Source organism: Juglans regia, chromosome 10, assembly GCF_001411555.2.
Source record: "Juglans regia cultivar Chandler chromosome 10, Walnut 2.0, whole genome shotgun sequence".
Classification (NCBI taxonomy): Eukaryota; Viridiplantae; Streptophyta; class Magnoliopsida; order Fagales; family Juglandaceae; genus Juglans; species Juglans regia.
In genome coordinates this window covers 10,335,807-10,355,812 of record NC_049910.1, presented here as the reverse complement: position 1 = coordinate 10,355,812, position 20,006 = coordinate 10,335,807, and the positions used below count along the sequence as shown (strand labels likewise).

The 20,006-nt window shown below is 36.5% G+C and overlaps 1 protein-coding gene across 5 annotated transcripts; it reads left to right on the top strand.

Annotated features, from left to right (window-relative positions):
* Positions 1 to 3,115: 3,115 nt before the first annotated feature.
* Positions 3,116 to 17,228, top strand: LOC109001637 (probable LRR receptor-like serine/threonine-protein kinase At5g10290). 5 transcript variants are annotated; one of them, XM_035694986.1, is made up of 13 exons: positions 3,145 to 3,295; positions 4,199 to 4,341; positions 6,223 to 6,358; positions 6,727 to 6,798; positions 10,002 to 10,145; positions 10,242 to 10,313; positions 10,442 to 10,507; positions 11,649 to 11,704; positions 11,842 to 11,985; positions 13,878 to 14,219; positions 15,409 to 15,803; positions 16,406 to 16,761; positions 17,078 to 17,228. In XM_035694986.1, the coding sequence occupies exons 2-12, from the start codon at positions 4,263 to 4,265 to the stop codon at positions 16,718 to 16,720; spliced, it is 1,821 nt and encodes a 606-aa protein (XP_035550879.1). In that variant the 5' UTR covers positions 3,145 to 3,295; positions 4,199 to 4,262; the 3' UTR covers positions 16,721 to 16,761; positions 17,078 to 17,228. The 5 variants fall into 5 exon arrangements, with proteins under 5 accessions (XP_035550880.1, XP_035550879.1, XP_035550882.1 ...); XM_035694987.1 differs by lacking the exon at positions 17,078 to 17,228 and having other exon boundaries at positions 3,116 to 3,295; positions 16,406 to 17,059; XM_035694989.1 differs by lacking the exons at positions 3,145 to 3,295; positions 17,078 to 17,228 and adding an exon at positions 3,331 to 3,401 and having other exon boundaries at positions 16,406 to 17,059.
* Positions 17,229 to 20,006: the final 2,778 nt, after the last annotated feature.

The following is a 20,006-nucleotide window of genomic DNA, read 5'->3' as shown; positions in this document are numbered from 1 at the left end:
AATTGGAGAGAATGAGTCCCCCGAATTGTACCTTTATTGAGGCTTTTATACTCCCCTTATCTAATGGAGCTCTATTGTCCTTGTTCTTTAAGTGTCTGCCCCTATGCTGGACAGCGTGTCGTCTCATTTAATGCGGTTGCCTCTATTAGGATGTCTCGACCCATGCGAGGCTTTGTGTCTGGGGGGCGGCATCCAATCGCATTTAATCTAGCACCCCCTGTTAGAGACGAGGTCTCGAGCAATATGCCCCAGCAGGGGCTGTCACGTCTTTTCCCATGTTGGCTTGGGTTTTCTTCACGTCATACAGGGAGCCTTTTAACACTGGGCCCTTAATCTGACAACCGGACCGGGCCCAGCCCATCAAGGGACAAATGCGTCCTTCCAAATCCCTTTAACCATCTTAGAAATTTCATAGATTATTTCTTCACGAATGATCAATATTATTCTTTATTTTAAATTTTGTCAATCAAAATCATAAACACATGCTAGTATGACGCATTTTAAATAATTTTCTATTTGAATGGTTATTCACTTAAAGTATGTCATGTGAACTCATATGACTGGGGATGATAAATCGAATGCGAAGAGTCACATTGTTTTTCTACATATTCTTATATCCCTTAACATCTATAATAATTATGTTTTGGTCTCAGCATGTTAATTTTGATCGAGATCTTAGAGTGTCGATAAAGTGAGAGAAATAAACACATAAAGCAAGTCTTAACAAGGATATAAATAAAATATCGATACTCTCGATTCTATAAGATCTGAGATCAACAATTGATTCATGTATACTTATCCTTCAAAAATATTTTATTTTATCCAATAAATTCAAATAAGTAAAAACAAATAATATCATAGAATTAATCTCTGTCAAGTGTTTAACCATCTAATAGGGAAATTTGTTTGCTGAAGGTTTCAAAATAGTTATTGGGTTGTTAGGATCAAGTATCCACGATATTCATGTTTTTTAGGTAGGATGCTTGGGTTATCTCCCAGTCAAACTGTTGATGAACTGTGGGCCTGTCGGCCTGAGATATTTATTGTAAAACTTGGGATTGCGTTTGAGATTTCTTTCGTTTGGTAAAATAAATATCGTGGACAGAATTATAGAAGTGGGGTCATCTTTGCGTATTTAATTCCCTTTTTTTTTTTATTCTACTTTTAATTAATTTTTTCAGCAGACAGCTAGTACGGTTAATATAGTTTGAGAAAAAAAAATATAATTTTTTGAAAAAAAAATAATTTCAAATACATATGTTTTTTTTTTTTATTTTTATTTTTTAGCATATGTGTATTTATGCAAAGAGAGATTTTTTTAAAAAAAGGAAAAATATTAAAGAAATTTATGATTTTTTCAAAGTAATTTTAAATTGTTAATAATGCTGTAATCTATCAATGTGCTCAAAATCAGTGCAATTGTTCTTCCACTTTTGACTCTCGAGTGGACTACTTATATTTTCTATGAGAGGAAAGGGGAGCTGAATCTAGAACGGATAGTGATACATTATTATCCTTTTATTATCTTTTTATTATTTATAATATATTTATTTTTTAAATCATTTTTTAAAGTATTTTTTTAACATATTTAATTATTAAAAAAATTAAAAAAATATATGATTTTAATAATATTTACTTCCTTATCCATTAAGTAAAATGAAAAATTAAAAAAAAAATCAAATACAAAAAGATAAATAAATAAGTAATAAGAGAGTAGTAATCCTATCATTTTCTATCTAGAACACCTTTCGTTTATATATGCCAAAAATAGACAGCTAATCTGAAATGACCATTGTTAACTTTTTCCAAAGCCACAGTTGAGTTTGGTTATTCAACTCAATTCATTTCAAATCAGATAGAACTTACTATTTTTTTTTTAAATTTTCTATAAAAGGTTAAACTCATCTCAACCTAAAAAATTTAAACCTATCTCAACTTAAAAAGTTAAATCCATCTTAACCTAAAAAAGTTAGGACTAAGTTTGGAACATGGAAGCAATTGAGCTCATCTGAATTGAGTTCAAATTTAAACCTAATCCAAAATCCAAACACAACTTCCAAGTCACTAAATATCACTCAACTCAAGACCTCTTGACACGTGAAACTCACAACTTTTTTCAATTTAACATTTATTTACACACGTGACCCACAGCGTTTATCAACTTTCTATTAATACATATAAACTCTCTTAACATTCAAATATATTTAAACTCATCTTAGGTGGATCTCACAAAACTCACTCCAGTATCTCAACTCACTACTATTTATAAAAAATTCAACTCATATCAGCTTAGTTCAACATTCAAACGCAACCTAAATCTATTTTAATGGGATCTATAAAATATTACTATTTATAACTCAACTCATCTCAACATCCAAATGTATTCTAATTTCAAATTCTGATTTAGTATTATCTATATTTATAATTTTATTTATATAATTAATAATCATATATTCTAATGTGTAAAATATGAAAAATTAAAAATTAAAATAAAAGAAATTGATTTCAATAGATATATTATCGTACATAAAATTAATTTTAGAGTTACATATAACATTAGGATCATGCTAGCAGGCCACTCAATGTTTACTGTTGGACATATTGTTAGTTATAAATTTCTTTTTTTTTAATATTTTTAATTATTAAAAAAAATAAAAAATACATAATTTTACTAATAATTATTTTTTTAACTATTAAATAAAAAGAATAAATAAAAGAAACTAAAATGTATAAATAATAAAATTGAGCGGTAAGTCAAGGGCCCCACTAATTTTGCATTATCCAACGACAAGGACGTAAAGGTCATACAGGTCCAGTGCATTTAATTTGTTTATTTTTCAATTGAATAAAACGTTGAAAGAGCCAAGAGGATGCAAAAGGAGTTAAAACTTAAAATAGACAGCAATGATAGCAGCCAGCCAGCAACCCTTTACAAAAACAAAAAATCTATAACTTCTTACTATTCATACAATTTCTATACTCTATATTATTTTTAATTTTTATTATTTTATTATTAAATATTTATTATATAAATAATAAATAAAAAATTTAAAATAATTTAAAAAAAATAAACTCAAAAAAACATTTTAAAAATTTAAAAAATTTAAAAAGATATAGAATGTAGAGTGTGGTGGATGTTGTGTAGCAAATCTCTTGCTGTCACCCACCTCAGAACATCTACTCTCTCTGAGCAACTCATCAAGCGAACCTTATCTCGAATATCCAATCCCTAAAACTTACTTTTTGATTCACTGATTTACCTTCTCCTAACCTGATTAGTGATTCCTCTCAACAGGTATTTCTTCTTCTTCTCCCTTTTTTGTTCATTTCTCGGCCTTTTCAACTTGAGAGGACCTCTACGTTTCCGTTATTCTTTTTCGGAAAAGGCCGTTCTAACCGAGGTGATTTAAGTACACTAGTTTTGTTGGCAACCGAACCTGAAGAATTTAAGCGTTTTTGTTTTTGAGGTTAGCGTTACTCAAACTTGATTTGAGTTAGTTTGAATCCTCTGGAGTCTTAATTAAATGGTTTTGAAGGTCTTGGGGGTTGATTGATTGAGGTCAGAGCCAAAGAGATTTGAACATTACTCGTTGTTCATTATCTTTCTTTGCTTAGACAGGAAGTACTAATTATTTGAGGGCCCATTTTGAGTGTTTTTTTGGGATGGAGGGGCTAATCAAGTCAGCATCAGAATCCTATACCACTGACTATGCAGTTGAAAATGGACACCGTATATTAAGTTGAATAGTTACTATCGTCATTGCCTTTTTTAAAGTTCTTCAAATGTTAAATTTTTACGAAATAACTTTCCCTTCTGGTGAGTCGTGCCGAATAACTATCGCTAATTGGAATATAAAATGAAAGAATGGAGTTATGGATGCACGCAAACTTGGTATCTGATTTTAGCTGAAGAAGGTGGTTTTTGCGGCCTTGTCCTGTATGTATATCTTACTCGACACTTTGACTGACAATGATATAGGAAGAAAGACGAGTATATAGACTCGTTAGGAAATAGGAAGAAAGACAATAATGTAGTGGGAGAGGGTCTGTATACCCCCCTGACTTTCAGTCTGTCAGTTTACATCTTCATCAATGCATGTTCAGAGTTGTGTTATAATAAAATTTATTATGTTTTATTATATCCATCGTCCGTTACAAATCTAAAAGTTTGCTATTCAATTCTGGGATGTCTTTGCAGCGATGGCTCTCATCCATGTATCCATTGATGATTATGCATCTCATCAGGTTGCTAACAGAATTTGATGCCATTGAAGATGGAACTGGTCTTCATTGTGTTGATATTGGCTTGCTTGCAGTCTTTTGTATTTTCTGATTTTCAAGGTATGATACGGAGACTTGCTTGACAATTCCTTTTTATTTTTTTTCCCGAGTCCTAACATATAATTCTTTCAGACAACATATAGTTATGCCAAGTATGTCTAATTTTTTGTTTTTATCAGTTTATATGAAATGATGGAAAGGCCAAGCTAAATGGTCTACCACTGTAGATCCCAACAAAAATGTTGCATTTGAAGTCCAAGGCAATGCTATTTAAATGGAAATCAAACATAAACTAGTTTAAAAACTCAAATTTAAACTGCTCCATTGTTTCTCTTTCTCGATCTCATACATCTGGCCTTGGTTTGCTTTCTAGGCTGGGGCTTGTTGCAGTTGAACTGTACTGATCAGTTATTTTTGTTCATAGTGCGAGGATTACTTAAGTGAAACTATGGATAAAATATTAGATCTCTTTGGTTTAAGAAGTTGGTCATTCTTTTTCTTTAATAAATCAATTGGAAAAGGTTGTTCTCATATATGCCCAATTTATTCTTGCGGCTGGAGTACTTTGATATAAGGGAATAGTGATCGAACTAGAGTGACTGGGAGGTAGCCAACATCAATCTTAGGATAAAATTGGCACGCTGTCACTAAGACTACAAGTATTACTAGACTGATATGCCCCGAAGTTTTGGACGGTATAAGATCTTTCAATTTTGTTCAGAATCCAAAATTTTTTGTTAGGAATATTGTAATTGACGAGAAGGTCATCATTTATTCTGCATATAAATCTAAAATCATTGACAATTAAAAGCTGAAGTTTACTGAAACAATATGTAGTAGTCATCCATTTGAGTTGATTTGAACCTGATCAAGAGTCTGTTAGATGCTGATGAGAGCTATCGCTCACCAAAAAGAAAATCCTTTTTCTGTTTTCCTGTTTGTTCACGGTTCTAGAAAGATGATTCTGAGGGTATCTATTCTCTGTTCCACACCCAAACCATTGGTAATTAAGGGGATGTTTGGAAAAAGTTTCCATCTCATCTCATCTCATCCCATTTCCTTTCCAAACATCATTCAAACACAAACACTTTCAAACTAATCATTACAACTTTAAACTAATTACTACAACTTTTCCAAACTTTCAAATAAAAAACAAAAAATAATTCAATATTTTTAAATCTCAAAATAAAAATAATATTAAAAAATAATATTCTAATAATATTATAATATTTTAACTTTATAATATTTTTTATTTAATTTTTTTCTCTCATTTTCCAAAACCCAATAAATACTCTTAACTCAAACTATCTCACTACTATTTACAAATCATCTTACTACTATTCACAAAGTTCTCATCTCATCTCATCTCATTTTCCAAGCATCCCATAAAACTGAAGAACGGTGAATTAATTGGACCTGATTGAGTACGTCTTTTAAATGCTACTACAATAACTACTATTTATTTTATATAAACTAACAATGTAATAAAGGCATGTATGCTTCTTTCTAATCTAATATGAAAAATCCTCCGCTTTACTCTCTCTTCCCCTCCCCAAAGAAAAAAAGAAAAGAATTATTTTCTCCTTTTCCTGTGTTAAATTCTAGAAAAAGATTGAGGGATGGTGGGTCTTATTGAGAATATATTTTCAGTGAATCCTTTTGAGTGTCTCTTATACATTCTCCAATTTCTGATTTTCTATGTTTTCCTGAGTTTGCAATTTATTATTGATGTATTGCATGTTAACATTTTAACTTAATTGGGTGATGAGTATTCCTGTGTTCTGTTTCAGGTTATGCCCTATTTGCATTGAAGAGACTCTCTGATTCATTTTCCTATATTTGATCATCTATGTTACCTGATATTTGCAAGTTATTACTGGTGTATTGCATGTTAACATGTTATCTTGACTAGGTGGTGAATATTTTGGTGTTCTTTCTCAGGTGATGCCCTGTTTGCATTAAGGACTTCATTGAAGGCGTCACACGATCAACTAACTGATTGGAATCCTAATCAAGTTAACCCTTGCACTTGGTCCAATGTTCAGTGTGATAATAATTCTAGTGCTGTTCAGCATGTGTAAGATACTATTTAATGTAGCTTTCCTTTTCTGATTATATTAAGCTTGGTGATGTTGTTACCAATAAATCATAACCTTCATGATTCGTGCAAGGATATATTCTTTTTTTTTGATAATTGTAAGTATATTAATAAAAGAATAGGCAAAAGCCAAGTTCAGTACAAATAATGTCCTAGCTAAGTAGGAACATTGAAAATAAGGAAAGCATGGAAATCTTGGCCATTGAAATTAACAGAATGGGCCCAAGTACATAGGGTTCTAAACAAGAAAGCCTTGCAGTGCATATCTCAGTAGCTTTTCTTTATTACATGCTTATATGTATTGTTACCTTGCAGTGCTCACAAAAAAATGTACTTTTTCTTTGCAGAACATTGTCGTCAATGGGATTTACTGGAACTTTGTCCCCAAAAGTTGGAAATTTAAAATCTCTTTTGTCTCTGTAAGTATGAAAAGTATTAATGTTGGCTCTGTCAATTCTAAAATGTGTATTTATTCTTTAAGCTGCAGTAGGCTTTAGCACTATTATTGATTTTGCCTGTTTAATCCAGTGGAGAGCTGGATTTGATTGATACAAAGAAGTTTATAGATCATCGTGTTGGTAAAATATGCGAAGATCCCTTTAAAAAATCTTTAACCACACAATCATTTGCTACCATATGCCGATCAATCTTAAATTTTGTACAATTCTTGATCCTTTGTAAGCCAAATTCTGATCAGATTCGTTCTTTATGGGCTCTGTTGCTATGTTTTGAAGCCGTATCCGGCTTAAAGGTTAACCTATCAAAGTCTGAAATGATCCTTTTAGGTATGGTCTATAATCTAGGGGAATTGGCTGATATTTTGGGCTTCAAAGTCTCTAGCTTGCCTATGAATCTTGGCCTTCCTTTGGGGGCACCTCATACAACCAAGTCAATTTGGGATGGGATTATAGAGAAGATTGAATGTCGATTGGCTAGTTGGAAAAGGACTTATTTGTCTAAAGGTGGTAGAATCACTTTAATCAAGAGCACCTTATCTAATATCCCAACCCATTTCCTATCTCTTTTTCCTTTGCCTGTAGGAGTGGCTAATAGAATGGATAGGATATTTCGTGCTTTCTTGTGAGGCGGTATGGACAATGAGAAGAAACTCCATTTGCTTAAGTGGGATAAGATTTGTACTCCTCTCTCATTGGGAGCTTTGGAGAAAGCTGAAAACTTTCAATAAGGCACTTTTATGGAAATGACTGTGGATGTATCATCAAGAAGGGGACGCTCTTTGGAGGATTGTTATTATGCCAAGTATGAGAGTACTTGGGGTGGTTGGTGCTCCAATGAAGTAAGAGGGGCATATGGTATGGGAGTGTGGAAATTCATTTGTAATGGATAGGGGGAGTTCTCCAGAAATCTCATATTTGAGGTGGGTAGGGGAAACCGGATGAATTTTTGGCATGACTTATTGTGTGGGGATGAGGCCTTGAAGAATGCTTTCCCCTCTCTCTTCAGAATTGCTTCGAATAAAGGTGCTTCCGTGGCTGATTGCATGGATAAGTTGATAAAACTGCTGGAGTTATTCAGTGGTTAGTAAGCTTTATTAGAGACGTCCAGGATTGGGAAGTGGGAACATTACTGATTTTTACAGCTTGCTTTATGCTTTAAACATAACCTCTGGAGGGGAGGATAGATTACTTTGGAATGAGTTTGGTAATAAGAAATTCTCGGTTAGATCTTTGTACAAGGTCTTGGCGTCAGTCTTCTACTGGCTTTTTTCCTTGGAAAAATAATTGGAGATGCAAGGTGCCTCTTAAGGTGGCACAAATGAAGATGAGATGGTATGGAGACCTTCTAGGAAAGGGATTTTTTCTGTACGCTCCTATTATGAATCTTCTACCATACAACAGAGGCAGATTTTTCCTTGGAAGAACATTTGGAGGAGTAAGGCACCTACAAAGGTGGCTTTCTTTGTCTGGACAGCAGCTTTAGGGAAGATTCTGACTATTGACAATCTTAGAAGACGGGGTTTAATTATTACAGATTGGTGTTGTATGTGTCGAAATAGTGGTGAATCAGTGGACCATCTACTCTTACATTGTGAGTTTGCAAGAGAAGTTTGGAATTATTTCTTTTGTAGAATGGGTATTGCATGGGTAATGCCGGGAAGAGTGGTGGAACTACTAGCAAGTTGGAGAGGGATTACTGGGACACCACAGATAGCAGCAATGTGGAAGATGGCTCCTTTATGTATTCTTTGGTGCATTTGGTGTGAAAGAAATGATAGACTTTTTGAGGATCATGAACGTTCCTCAGAAGAATTTAGGATTTTTATGTGGAAGACTCTTTTTATGTGGGCCATTGCTTTAGACTTGCATGGTCTCAGCTTCCATGATTTTCTTGTAACTGTTTTAGTTCCTAACTAGGTGTATTCACATGTATACCTCCAGTGTACCGGGGATATGCCTACTATTTGATAAATAAAATATCTTATTACTTATCAAAAAAAAAAGGTGGCTTTCTTCGGCTGGTTGGCTTCTCACGGGAAAATTCTTACCATTGATAAGTTGAGAAAGTGTGGTATTGTTGCAATGGATTGGTTCTTCATGTGCAAAAGATGTGGCGAATCGGTGGATCATCTTCTCCTTCATTGTGATGTGTCGAAGGCTTTGTGGGATGAGGTCTTTGCTAAGGTGGGAATTGCTTGGGTGATGCCCAAGAGGGTGGTGAACCTTTTGGCGTGTTGGAGAGGGATTCTAAGAAATTATCAAATAGCAACCGTTTGGAAGATGATACCTCTTTGTCATATGTGGTGTATTTAGAATGAGAGGAATGGGCACTATGTTGAGAATAGAGAACAATCGTGGGAAGCGATAAGAGCTTTCTTTTTTCATACTTTGCTGCTTTGGGCTTTGGTTATTGTATTGGATGGGAATAGTCTTAATGACTGTTGTACTGTTTTTCAGGGTTTGCTTGTAATTAGGTGTCTTTCTCGTGTACACTTCCGTTGTATTTGGGTTATGCTTAATTACGTGTTTTAATAAACTTCCTACTTATAAAATGTACAATTTTTTCGGATTGATTAAATAAGAATAGCCATAAAGGTAGCAAATACATTTTTTGTTTTAAAAAAAATCATTCTTTGGGATGAAAACTTAGAATTTCATAAACATATTTGAAAAATGATCTTCAGACTTTGAGAATGGTGTGGAAACATCTCCATTCAATATTAAACTGGCTGAGTGCCTCGTATGTGGTCAGTGTAGTGAACCTTCTTAGAAGCTCCTAGGATTTCATATTGGAATGTTGCCACTCGTATATTCGTCACTCCAAGCCTTGGAATGTCCTCCATCAGATAAGAGGTCTACTGCACATTGCTACCCTTTTTGGAGGAAACTTGGCTGTATGGAAAAATAAGAAACACACAGTGATAACCTCTGCTGCATTTCATAAGAGAACCAAGCATAGATGGAGATTGTCAATGATATCTTTTTGTTGACAAAATGTTAATGCTCGTGGCCTTCAATTGGCAACATGGATGTTTGAATTCTTGCCTGTTAGAGATTTCGGTTGAGAGTTCCTGGGTGATCATATTCTCCATTCATTGAAATATGTGTAAGCAATATGCTTTTATGTGCGACCCTAATGTGTATCTGTTTCATTCATCATGCAGTGCACTGCCAGGAAATGGCATTACTGGTGAGATACCCAAGGAGCTTGGAAATCTGGCAACTTTGGGAAGTTTGGATTTGTCGAATAATAATTTAACTGGTGAAATACCATCTTCCCTTGGTAATCTTAAAATGCTTCAGTTCTTGTAAGTGACTCCTGCACTGTCAGTTTTCAAGATATTGATGAGTGTATGCATCTTCATAATCTCTTAACAGTTCGATTTTCTTGACTGTGAAAGCAGGACTTTGAGTCAAAACAATCTCACTGGAACTATTCCCGATTCACTTTCAAGTCTTCAAAAATTAATCACTCTGTATGTGATATCTTATACTATGCGGAGATGATATGAAAAGTTTGATTTATATTCAGAAGTTTAATTTACCAAAGGGCTATGTGGTTCTTTCATTATTTAATATGGTACAGTTGAAACTCTTTTTGCAGTCAGCTCGATTCAAATGATCTGAGTGGTCAGATTCCCAAGCATTTATTCAAAGTTCAAAAGTACAAGTATGAACAACATTAATTACTATAATTGTATCTGAAGTACCATTGAGGAATATATTGCTAGGATTTGGATCCTCTCATGTTCATCTGTTTCAGTGTAACTTGTGCTAGGAAAAATTCTGCCGTACTTAATTAAATCTTATGGCCGCAGCCTCACAGCACCATACTGAAATTCTTCTTTGCTAAGTATGGGAGATATTTTCACTGACATTGGCCCAATTTGTATGGGTAGGATGAATCCCATTCATTTACATTTTTAGCTGGGATTTGACCAGCTTGACTCGTTTCCTGCTGTGAACTTAGAGGATACAAATCAATGTTTCTATTCCCAAAATAATTTGGACTATTAAGTTATATCATCAATCCCTTATGGTGATGACGAGCATCCAACAAACAGTGCAGAATTTCTTTTAGCATCCATTGCAAGATACCAATAATGCTCCACTCTGCTCTTTCCATTTGAAGCCCCTGATCTACTAGTAGTTGATAAGCATTTAAACAGACACACCAGTTCTATTTCCCTCAATTTACTGCTCTTAAATGAACTTCACTGCTCCATGGTGAATGGTGAGAAACACTGCTGTTTCCATCAGGAGAGATGATCCACTATGATCTCAACTCCATTCACCTTGCTGTCTTTTATTAAGTTTCAGTGAGAATTGTGAAGAATTTTATAGGAACGAGAAGTTTAGGCCCTTCCACTCCTGGGTTAGAATTGTGAAGAATTTACACATGTAGGGGCATTTATTTTCGTCTAGTTATCCCTCTAGGGATGTGGAAGCTGAAGCTATCTTTGTACTTGGGTTCTCCAGATGTTTTCCCCTTTCTCTGCCTGGTACTGACCAACGAAAAAAGTTGTGTGTGTGTGTGTATATATATATATATATATTATGTGAAGTGTCTTTGGATATCAGCAATACAGTTGTTCTTAAAATATGTTAGATGTTTTTTTTTTATAAGTAAAAATATTATATATATACATATATATATATATATTATATGTTAGATGCTTTATTATCATCATCATCATCATCATCATCATGTAATCTTCTATATTATTATTGTCATTATTTCTATTATTTGTGCTACTAAAAAGAATGCTATTATTGCTCCTTTTTATTGTTAACAAAACATCTTGTTTCAGCTTTACAGGAAACAGGTTTAATTGTGGGATTTGTGCATCTGAAAGTGGAGATTCAGGTTAATTGGATCAGATTCATAATATTGAGAGAGTTTTCTGAAATAAAATGGTGTAATTCTTTTTTTTCTCCACTAGTGTAACGGTGTTTTTATCTTTTGGTTTACTAGCTTAATGGCACTATTTTCCCTCTGGACAGGTGGTTTGCAAAAGCCGAATATTGGAGTTATACTTGGGATTGTGGCAGGATGTGCTGTAATTCTTCTTCTTGGTGGCTTTCTGTTTATTCTGTATAGGAGTAGACACAAAGGCTACAAGCCTGAAGTTTTTGTGGATGTTGCAGGTTGTTTTCCTTTTACTTATTGAACTGCTAAAGTGGTTTGTGATTAATTTTCTCAATTAAATTGTGAATGGTGATTACCTATCCCAAAAAAAAAAAAAAAAAAACAGATATAGTATGTAGCAGAATTATTTTTATGTGCTGATTTACTGATTTCTCTCTGAGCAATTCCTTCTTACAGATATTTAAATTACATGTGGCAGATTTTTATGGACTGGTATTGGTGCATATTCTTGTGAAAACAGTTGGTATGTAGAGGTAGACAGTACATCCTGTAGTATACGATATTATTAATAAGGATAGGCATAGCCCAAGTACACAAGATGATATACAAGAGATAAGACATATCTAGGTCGAGGTAGAGGAAACAAGAAAATCATGAAAATTCAGGCCATTAAAATCTAAAGCTATGGCCCATAGAAATAAAGTATGGAAAAATAACGCTCAAAGTTCCTCAGGTAACTGCTCCATGTTTTCGAAAGTCCGATCATCACGTTCTTGCCAAATGCACCACATGATGCAGCTCGGGATCATCTTCCACACCTCCTTAATTTGTGGAGCACCTCTCGGGGGAGTCCAGCTAGCCAGTAGCTCAACCATTGTTGCAGGCATTACAAACGAAAACTCCACCCGACTAAACACTTCAGTCCACAAGGCTCTAGCTGTTTCACAATGTAACAAGAGATGTTCTACTGTCTCGCCAGATTGCTTACACATACAACACCAGTCTAGGATGACGACCTTGCGCTTTCTTAGGTTATTGGTAGTCAAAATCTTCCCCAGGGCTGCTGTCCAAGTAAAGAAGGCCGCTTTAGGAGGTACCTTATTCCTCCAAATTATCCTTCATGGAAACTGGATGTTTGGTGAAAGAGTAAGGGACTTGTAGAAAGAGCAAACTGAGAAAGCACCCTTACCCACCGGTGTCCACCATAGCTGATCAGCTTGTTGTCCATTCGGCACCACAGAATATAATAGGCTGAAGAAAGCCTCAAAGCTGTCCACTTCCCAATCTTGCGCCACTCTACTAAACGTGACATTCCATTGGACTTAGTCCCTTAATCGAAGCATGAGGTCCGCTACTGAGGCTTCTTGATCACGTGCCACTTGGAATATAGCTGGAAAGGAGTCCTTTAAGGCCTAGTCCCTGCACCATTTGTCCCTTCAAAACTTTAACCGGGAACCCTCGCCCAATATTAATTTGGAATGGTGGTTAAACACCCCCCACCCATGCCTGATGTGCTTCCAACCCCCACTCCATTAGCCTCACTTACCTCTCCTGTACACCAACCACCCCACAAGCTTCCATAGTACTCCTATTTTATTTATCTTTGGGCATAATATGTAACCTAGCTGTTCTGTGGGAGGAAAATGGATTCCACCAGCCTACTCTATTATAAAATGACTACCCTCGGATAAAAAAACCCTGTATGATCCAGGCACACAGTGTTTGTGTGTCTAAAATGACTACCCTCGGATAAAAAAACCCTATTTGAAATCTGTTATTTAGCTGGATTTGTTAAGCAATCCTGAATTTATTCAACATCGTATGATTACTTTCTTCTGCCTGGAAACATATCAAATTTCACATAGAAGATGCTCCAATGATCTTTCTATCTCAATACCGTAATGCATTAGTTGTATAATTAAACTGATCTGTTTTTCTCAATAACATAGGGCGTTATGCTGTATGATATACACAAGCTCTTCTGATTATGAGCCTACTTGGATTTATTGTTTCTCTGGTAGAATTTATCTGTTACCTGAATTGATTATTTGATGGTTCTTGGGTACTTCTTCTCAAATTGATAGAATTGGTATTTGATCTAAACTTTAACAGGGGAACTTGCTTTCGAAAAATCTACTTTAATATTTTAACATGCATGATCACTGCTCAGGTGAAGTTGATCGAAGAATTGCATTTGGTCAATTGAAAAGGTTTTCGTGGAGAGAATTACAGCTTGCTACAGACAGCTTCAGTGAGAAAAATGTTTTAGGGCAGGGAGGTTTTGGAAAAGTTTATAAAGGGGTGCTTGCAGATAATACAAAAGTTGCTGTGAAACGGTTAACAGACTATGAGAGTCCTGGAGGAGATCAAGCTTTTCAACGGGAAGTTGAGATGATAAGTGTAGCTGTTCACAGGAATCTTTTACGGCTGATTGGATTTTGCACGACTACCACAGAACGCCTCTTAGTCTATCCCTATATGCAGAACTTAAGTGTTGCCTATCGTCTACGAGGTATCAGTTCTTTGAGCTATGTATGTGAATAGGAGCTGTTGATAGTTCAATGCCTATGCACAGAGACTGACACATGCCAACACACATACACACACTGAAGTGTTGAACACATGCTGAACTTGGTTCTTGTGTGCGTCTCTGATGGTTGAACAACATCACCAGTAGGCTGGCATGCTTTGAGTGTCTGGACACCATGCAGGCTTGAGGTGGTGTACAGAAAACTTGAGCCAGCCAGTGGGAATTGTGTATCTTACATCCCCCACTCTCTCCTTACGCTTACCCTGGGGTAAAACAGTGCTACAGAATTCCAGTCCACTTCCCAATGTGGCTTGGTTTATTGATATCCATTGCATTGCTCATAATTCCTGTTTGGGACTATTTTATCCAATCAAGTGATTAATGCAGCCTGCCGAAGTTGACTGTGGATTATTTATTTTCTTGGTCGCACCAAGTGTCCCTGATCCATTTTGAATATTACATTTGCAGCTGTATGTACAGTTGCTACACAGAATATCTAAACTTATTTCTGGCTTGTTTTTGTCAGCATATTCACACGCTAATAAGCACATGAGCATGTGGACTTATCACAGGTGAAAATCACTGAGTCTTCAGATGCTTGTAGTCGAAGTACATTCTTCTACACGAGTGACTAATAGAGAGAATCCTTCGTTGACCCAAATTTATCTTGTCCACTCTGTTAGTTTAAGTTGATATCTGGTTATAAGAAATGAAGAATTAAGAAACAGAGAAGAAGTGATTGCATTGGAAATGAGTACGCCCTTTAAAATTCTTTAATTTCATCTTCGTGGTGGCGTATTCTACTTGGGCTGTGCCTTAACTGGACTAAGGCCTCCCATGCACATGGGTTCTATATTGAAGGGCCCGCTTGTTAAGTGGTGCTGTAATGGAAGTTACAGTCTTCCATATTGCACCTTGTATGCCTAACCTTTCATCCTTAAAATAAAAAAAGTATTGTTGGATTTCAATCATTCAGATTCTGTCATCAATTATTTGTACCCTTGTTTCCATTGACTGATAGAATATGTAACTTATTAGACCATGTTCCTTTTTGAAATCTCAGTCTACTACTGTGTTTTTTTTTTTTTTTTTTAATAATTGAGAATCAAGTCTATTACTGATTCTGGGAGCCTTCGTGATGGTATCGTACTGATTTTGAGCACTGGTGCAGACATTAAACCTGGGGAGCCTGTTTTAGATTGGCCTACAAGAAAACGTGTTGCTTTAGGTACAGCTCGTGGGCTAGAGTACCTTCATGAACATTGCAATCCTAAAATCATTCATCGGGATGTTAAGGCTGCGAATGTGTTACTTGATGAAGATTTTGAAGCAGTTGTTGGTGATTTTGGCCTGGCAAAATTGGTTGATGTTAGAAAAACTAATGTGACAACTCAAGTTCGTGGAACTATGGGCCACATAGCACCTGAATACTTGTCCACTGGGAAGTCCTCAGAAAGAACTGATGTTTTTGGTTACGGAGTCATGCTTTTAGAACTAGTGACAGGCCAAAGGGCGATTGACTTTTCACGCTTGGAGGAAGAAGATGATGTTTTATTGCTGGACCATGTAAGACAACCTTGTTATGTAGGTCCGGGTTTTAAATGCATGCTTGTCTTGCTCTCTTTCTTGTATCATATAATTGTATATATAGCTGATTTTATTTTGGGTATAACCATTACTTGCACGAGTGCAATCTATATATACAGCTGGAGTAGATGGCACTCATGCAAGTAATTCTCTGCTTTCTCAAAGAGACCTGCAAAAATCGTTTGTACCATCACTTCCATTAAGCATGCCACATCTTCTTTATCTCAGTGCATATACTTCTATGCTTAAACGTTTAATTTGCAGTTAAAGACATCACATTCACTTTGTTGTACATGTACTTAACAATTAAGTTGGTGTTTTCCTGTATATGAACATTATGAAGAAATGCTTCCTTATTGTCATACTATTTAATCTTTCCTTAATTCCTTAGTTGTATTGGGGAATTACATGCTTACTCTAGCCAGGGGTTGAGTTGATTACTGTCAACAAGTAATTTTCTGCATCAGAGGGAGAAGAGACTCGATGCTGGACATGACAATACATGTTTAGCTGTTGTCCATCCTTTTTCTCTGGGTGAACTTCTGCTAATTAATAGATTTTGTATTTATCTTCTTGTGAAGGTCAAGAAGCTGGAGAGGGAGAAGAGACTTGATGCTATTGTAGATCCCAACTTAAGTAAGAATTACGACATTCAAGAGGTGGAAATGATGATTCAAGTTGCATTGCTTTGTACCCAATCATCACCAGAGGAACGCCCTGCAATGTCAGAGGTGGTACGGATGCTGGAAGGAGAGGGGTTAGCTGAGAGGTGGGAAGAATGGCAGCATATTGAGGTTACTCGCAGGCAAGAGTATGAGAGACTACAAAGAAGATTTGACTGGGGAGAAGATTCGGTTTATAACCAAAATGCCATTGAGTTGTCTGGTGGAAGATGAGGCATCGGATAAGTCTGGGCCCATTCTTCCTTAGATTATAGGTATGTGAAATATCCATTTTGTTAGGTTAGCTTAACGATTTGTTTGGTATGCTTAATTTTATACCCAACTGAAAGAATCATGGCCTTGAAATCCAATCTTTGATGTGTTGCTGGGTATCGTTCAAGCCTTTTTTTCCCCTTGTTCTTTTCAAATGTATTTTGTAGTTTTGTTGTGTGTTCATTTGGTCTGTTTTCAAACTCATCTGAATACAAGACCTTGCATATTGTAATATGGGAATTTTCTCCATATTGGATATTTGAATGTGTTGTGAAGAATATAAATCGTATGTTTTGCTCATTGGTTGGTTTTGTTCAGCCGAAGGTACTGAAGTGCACTGGCGTAGCGGAAGACGTGTTAGACAAAGAAAACAGGGAAAGTGTACTCTCGGAAACAGAAAATAAAAAAATTATGGAAGAGCTGTGTCTTCCGAAGTTGACGCAAATTGCAGAAAGAAAATAAATCACAACTCTTCTTATTCCAAACCTTCGTTCCTTCTCTATTACAATGACAACCGAATATATAAAGTGATCACTAAGGAAAGTAGACATTTGATAAAGGAAATATTTATGAAAGGAAACTATAAATTAAGAAACAAATCAAAGTAGATCATGGGTGAAAACAGAGATATGTAAAAGGCAAGTTGACGCCGCAACTTCTGGCACTGATGTCGTCTTGGTGCATGGTTGGAACTGCAACTACGTCTTGCATCAATTCCCCTCCACTTAGAAAGAAACTCGCCTCAGAGTTTGGGTCCATTTTGTTCATCAGGGGGCTGATATTTGAACAAATCAGCTACGTTGAACGTGGGGGAAATGGACATATCTCCCGGGAGCTCAACTACGTAGGCGTTGTCATTAATTTTCTTCATAATGCGGCAATGACCATTCTTCTTGTCCCGTAATTTGCTATAGGTACCTGTGGGAAAACGAACCATCACCAAGTCCCCTTCTTGGAATATCTTGGCTCGCTTATGCTTGTCTACAGCCAGCTTGAATTTCATGTTAGCTTGTTCCAGGTTGTTGCACACCTCAGCTAGTACGCCTTGAATTCTTTCTACCAAATTTTCAGCTGCCGTGCTTAGCCCAGGCATTTTAGGAAGGGGAACTAGATCAAGAGCATGCCTTGGAGGTGTAATATAGACTATTTCGAAAGGGCTCTTTCTAGTCGAGCAATTACTCATGCTGTTGAAGGCAAATTCAACTTGCGGAAGGTTGACGTCCCACTACTTCAGCTTGTCTCCAGAAATGCAACGCAACATGTTGCCAAGCGTCATGTCGTTCACTTCGGTATGGCCGTCTGTTTGTGGATGATAGGTACTACTATACTTCAGAGAGGTTCCAAACTTCTTCTACAAGGTGATCCAAAAATGACTAAGGAACTTGGTATCACGGTCCGAGGTAATTGTTTGAGGAACGTCGTGTAGGCAAACAATTTCTTTGAAGAACAACTGAGCAGCACTTGACGCGTTCGAAGTCTTTCAGCAAAGGATAAAATGTGCCATCTTGGAAAATCTACCCACAACTACAAAAATAGAATCAACACCTATTTGATTACGTGGTAACCCAAGCATGAAGTCCATGCTCAAATCTTCCCAAATGTTTTGGGGTAGTGGTAGTGGCATATAAAGTCCCGTGTTTTGTGATTGGCCCTTCTTCACTTGACAAACATGACACCTTTGCACAAAGCTCCTACATCTCGTTTCAACTGAGGCCATAAATATCGCTCAGTCACCAGTGAAATTGTTTTATCTCGACCCATATGACCTCCCAATCCTCCTCCATGCAGCTCACGTAGGATGTGTTCACGCAGTGACATCCGAGGGATACAAAGTTGATTCCCATGGAAAAGGTACCCCTCCTGTATATGAAAATCCGTAATTGGCTGCCCCATCGCACATTTTCTCCAGACTTTAGCAAAGTCTTCGTCATTGGCATAGAGGTCTTTGAGTTGCCTAAATCCTATGATCTCAGTCTTCATCGTTATGAGCATTGATGCAAGTCGACTGAGAGCATCGGCCACATTGTTCTGCTGCCCCGACTTGTGTTTGAGTACCATTGTAAATTTTTGCAAACTGATCCACCTAGCATGCATACGGTTCAAACTATTCTGGGTGTTTAAGAATTTTAGGGCGTAGTGATCGCTGTAGAGAACAAATTCATGCTGAATCAAGTAGTGTTCCCAGTGTTTTAAGGATCGTATAACCACATAAAATTCCAATTCGTATGTGGTCCATTTCCGCCTTGCCTCATTTAATTTTTCATTGAAGAACTCCACGGGGCTTCCTTCTTGGAACAAAACAGCGCCTATCCCAACTATGGAGGCATCACATTCCACTTCAAAAAGTTTATCAAAGCTGGGAAGGGTGAGCACGAGTGCAGTTGATAGCTTTTATTTGATAGTATTAAAACTATCTTCTTGTTCTTTCCCCCACATGAACCAACCCTTCTCCATACACTCTATAATGGGTGCTGCCAGCGAGCTAAAACTCCTTATAAACCTGCGATAAAAGGTGGCCAAGCCATGGAAGTTGCGAACCTGCGTGATAGTGGTGGGCGTTGGCCAATCACAGATAGCACGCACCTTCTCTTCATCCACATGTATTCCTTCGACACTCACCACAAACCCAAGAAATAATAAACTGTAGCTCAAGAATGCGCACTTCTTCAAGTTAATGTACAGCTTGTGATAGGACAATATCGAGAGGACTTCCCTTAAGTGACTCAAGTGATTAACCTCATTGTGGCTGTAGATAAGAATGTCGTCGAAGTATACCACAACAAATTTCCTGATAAATGGCTTGAGAACTTGGTGCATTACTTGCATAAAAGTGCTCGGCGCGTTAGAGAGACCAAACGACATTACCAACCACTCATACAAGCCTTCTTTGGTTTTAAAGGCCGTTTTCCACTCGTCTCCGGGCCTTACCCTTATTTGATGAAAACTGCTCCATAAATCAATTTTTGAAAAGATTTTAGACCTTGCAAGCATGTCCAAAAAATGGGTTAACTGTGGGATGGGAAATCGGTATTTTACTGTTATTTTGTTGATAGAGCAGGTGTACACACACATCCGCTAACTTCCATATTTCTTTGGTGTGATTAGAGCTGGCACCGTGCACGGGCTCATGCTCTTCCCTATTAGTCCCTTGCGAAGAAGGTCCTCCATTTGTTTTTGCAAAATACGATGTTCATTGTGACTCATTCTGTAGTGTGGTAGGTTCGGAAAACTTGCTCCAAGAATTAAG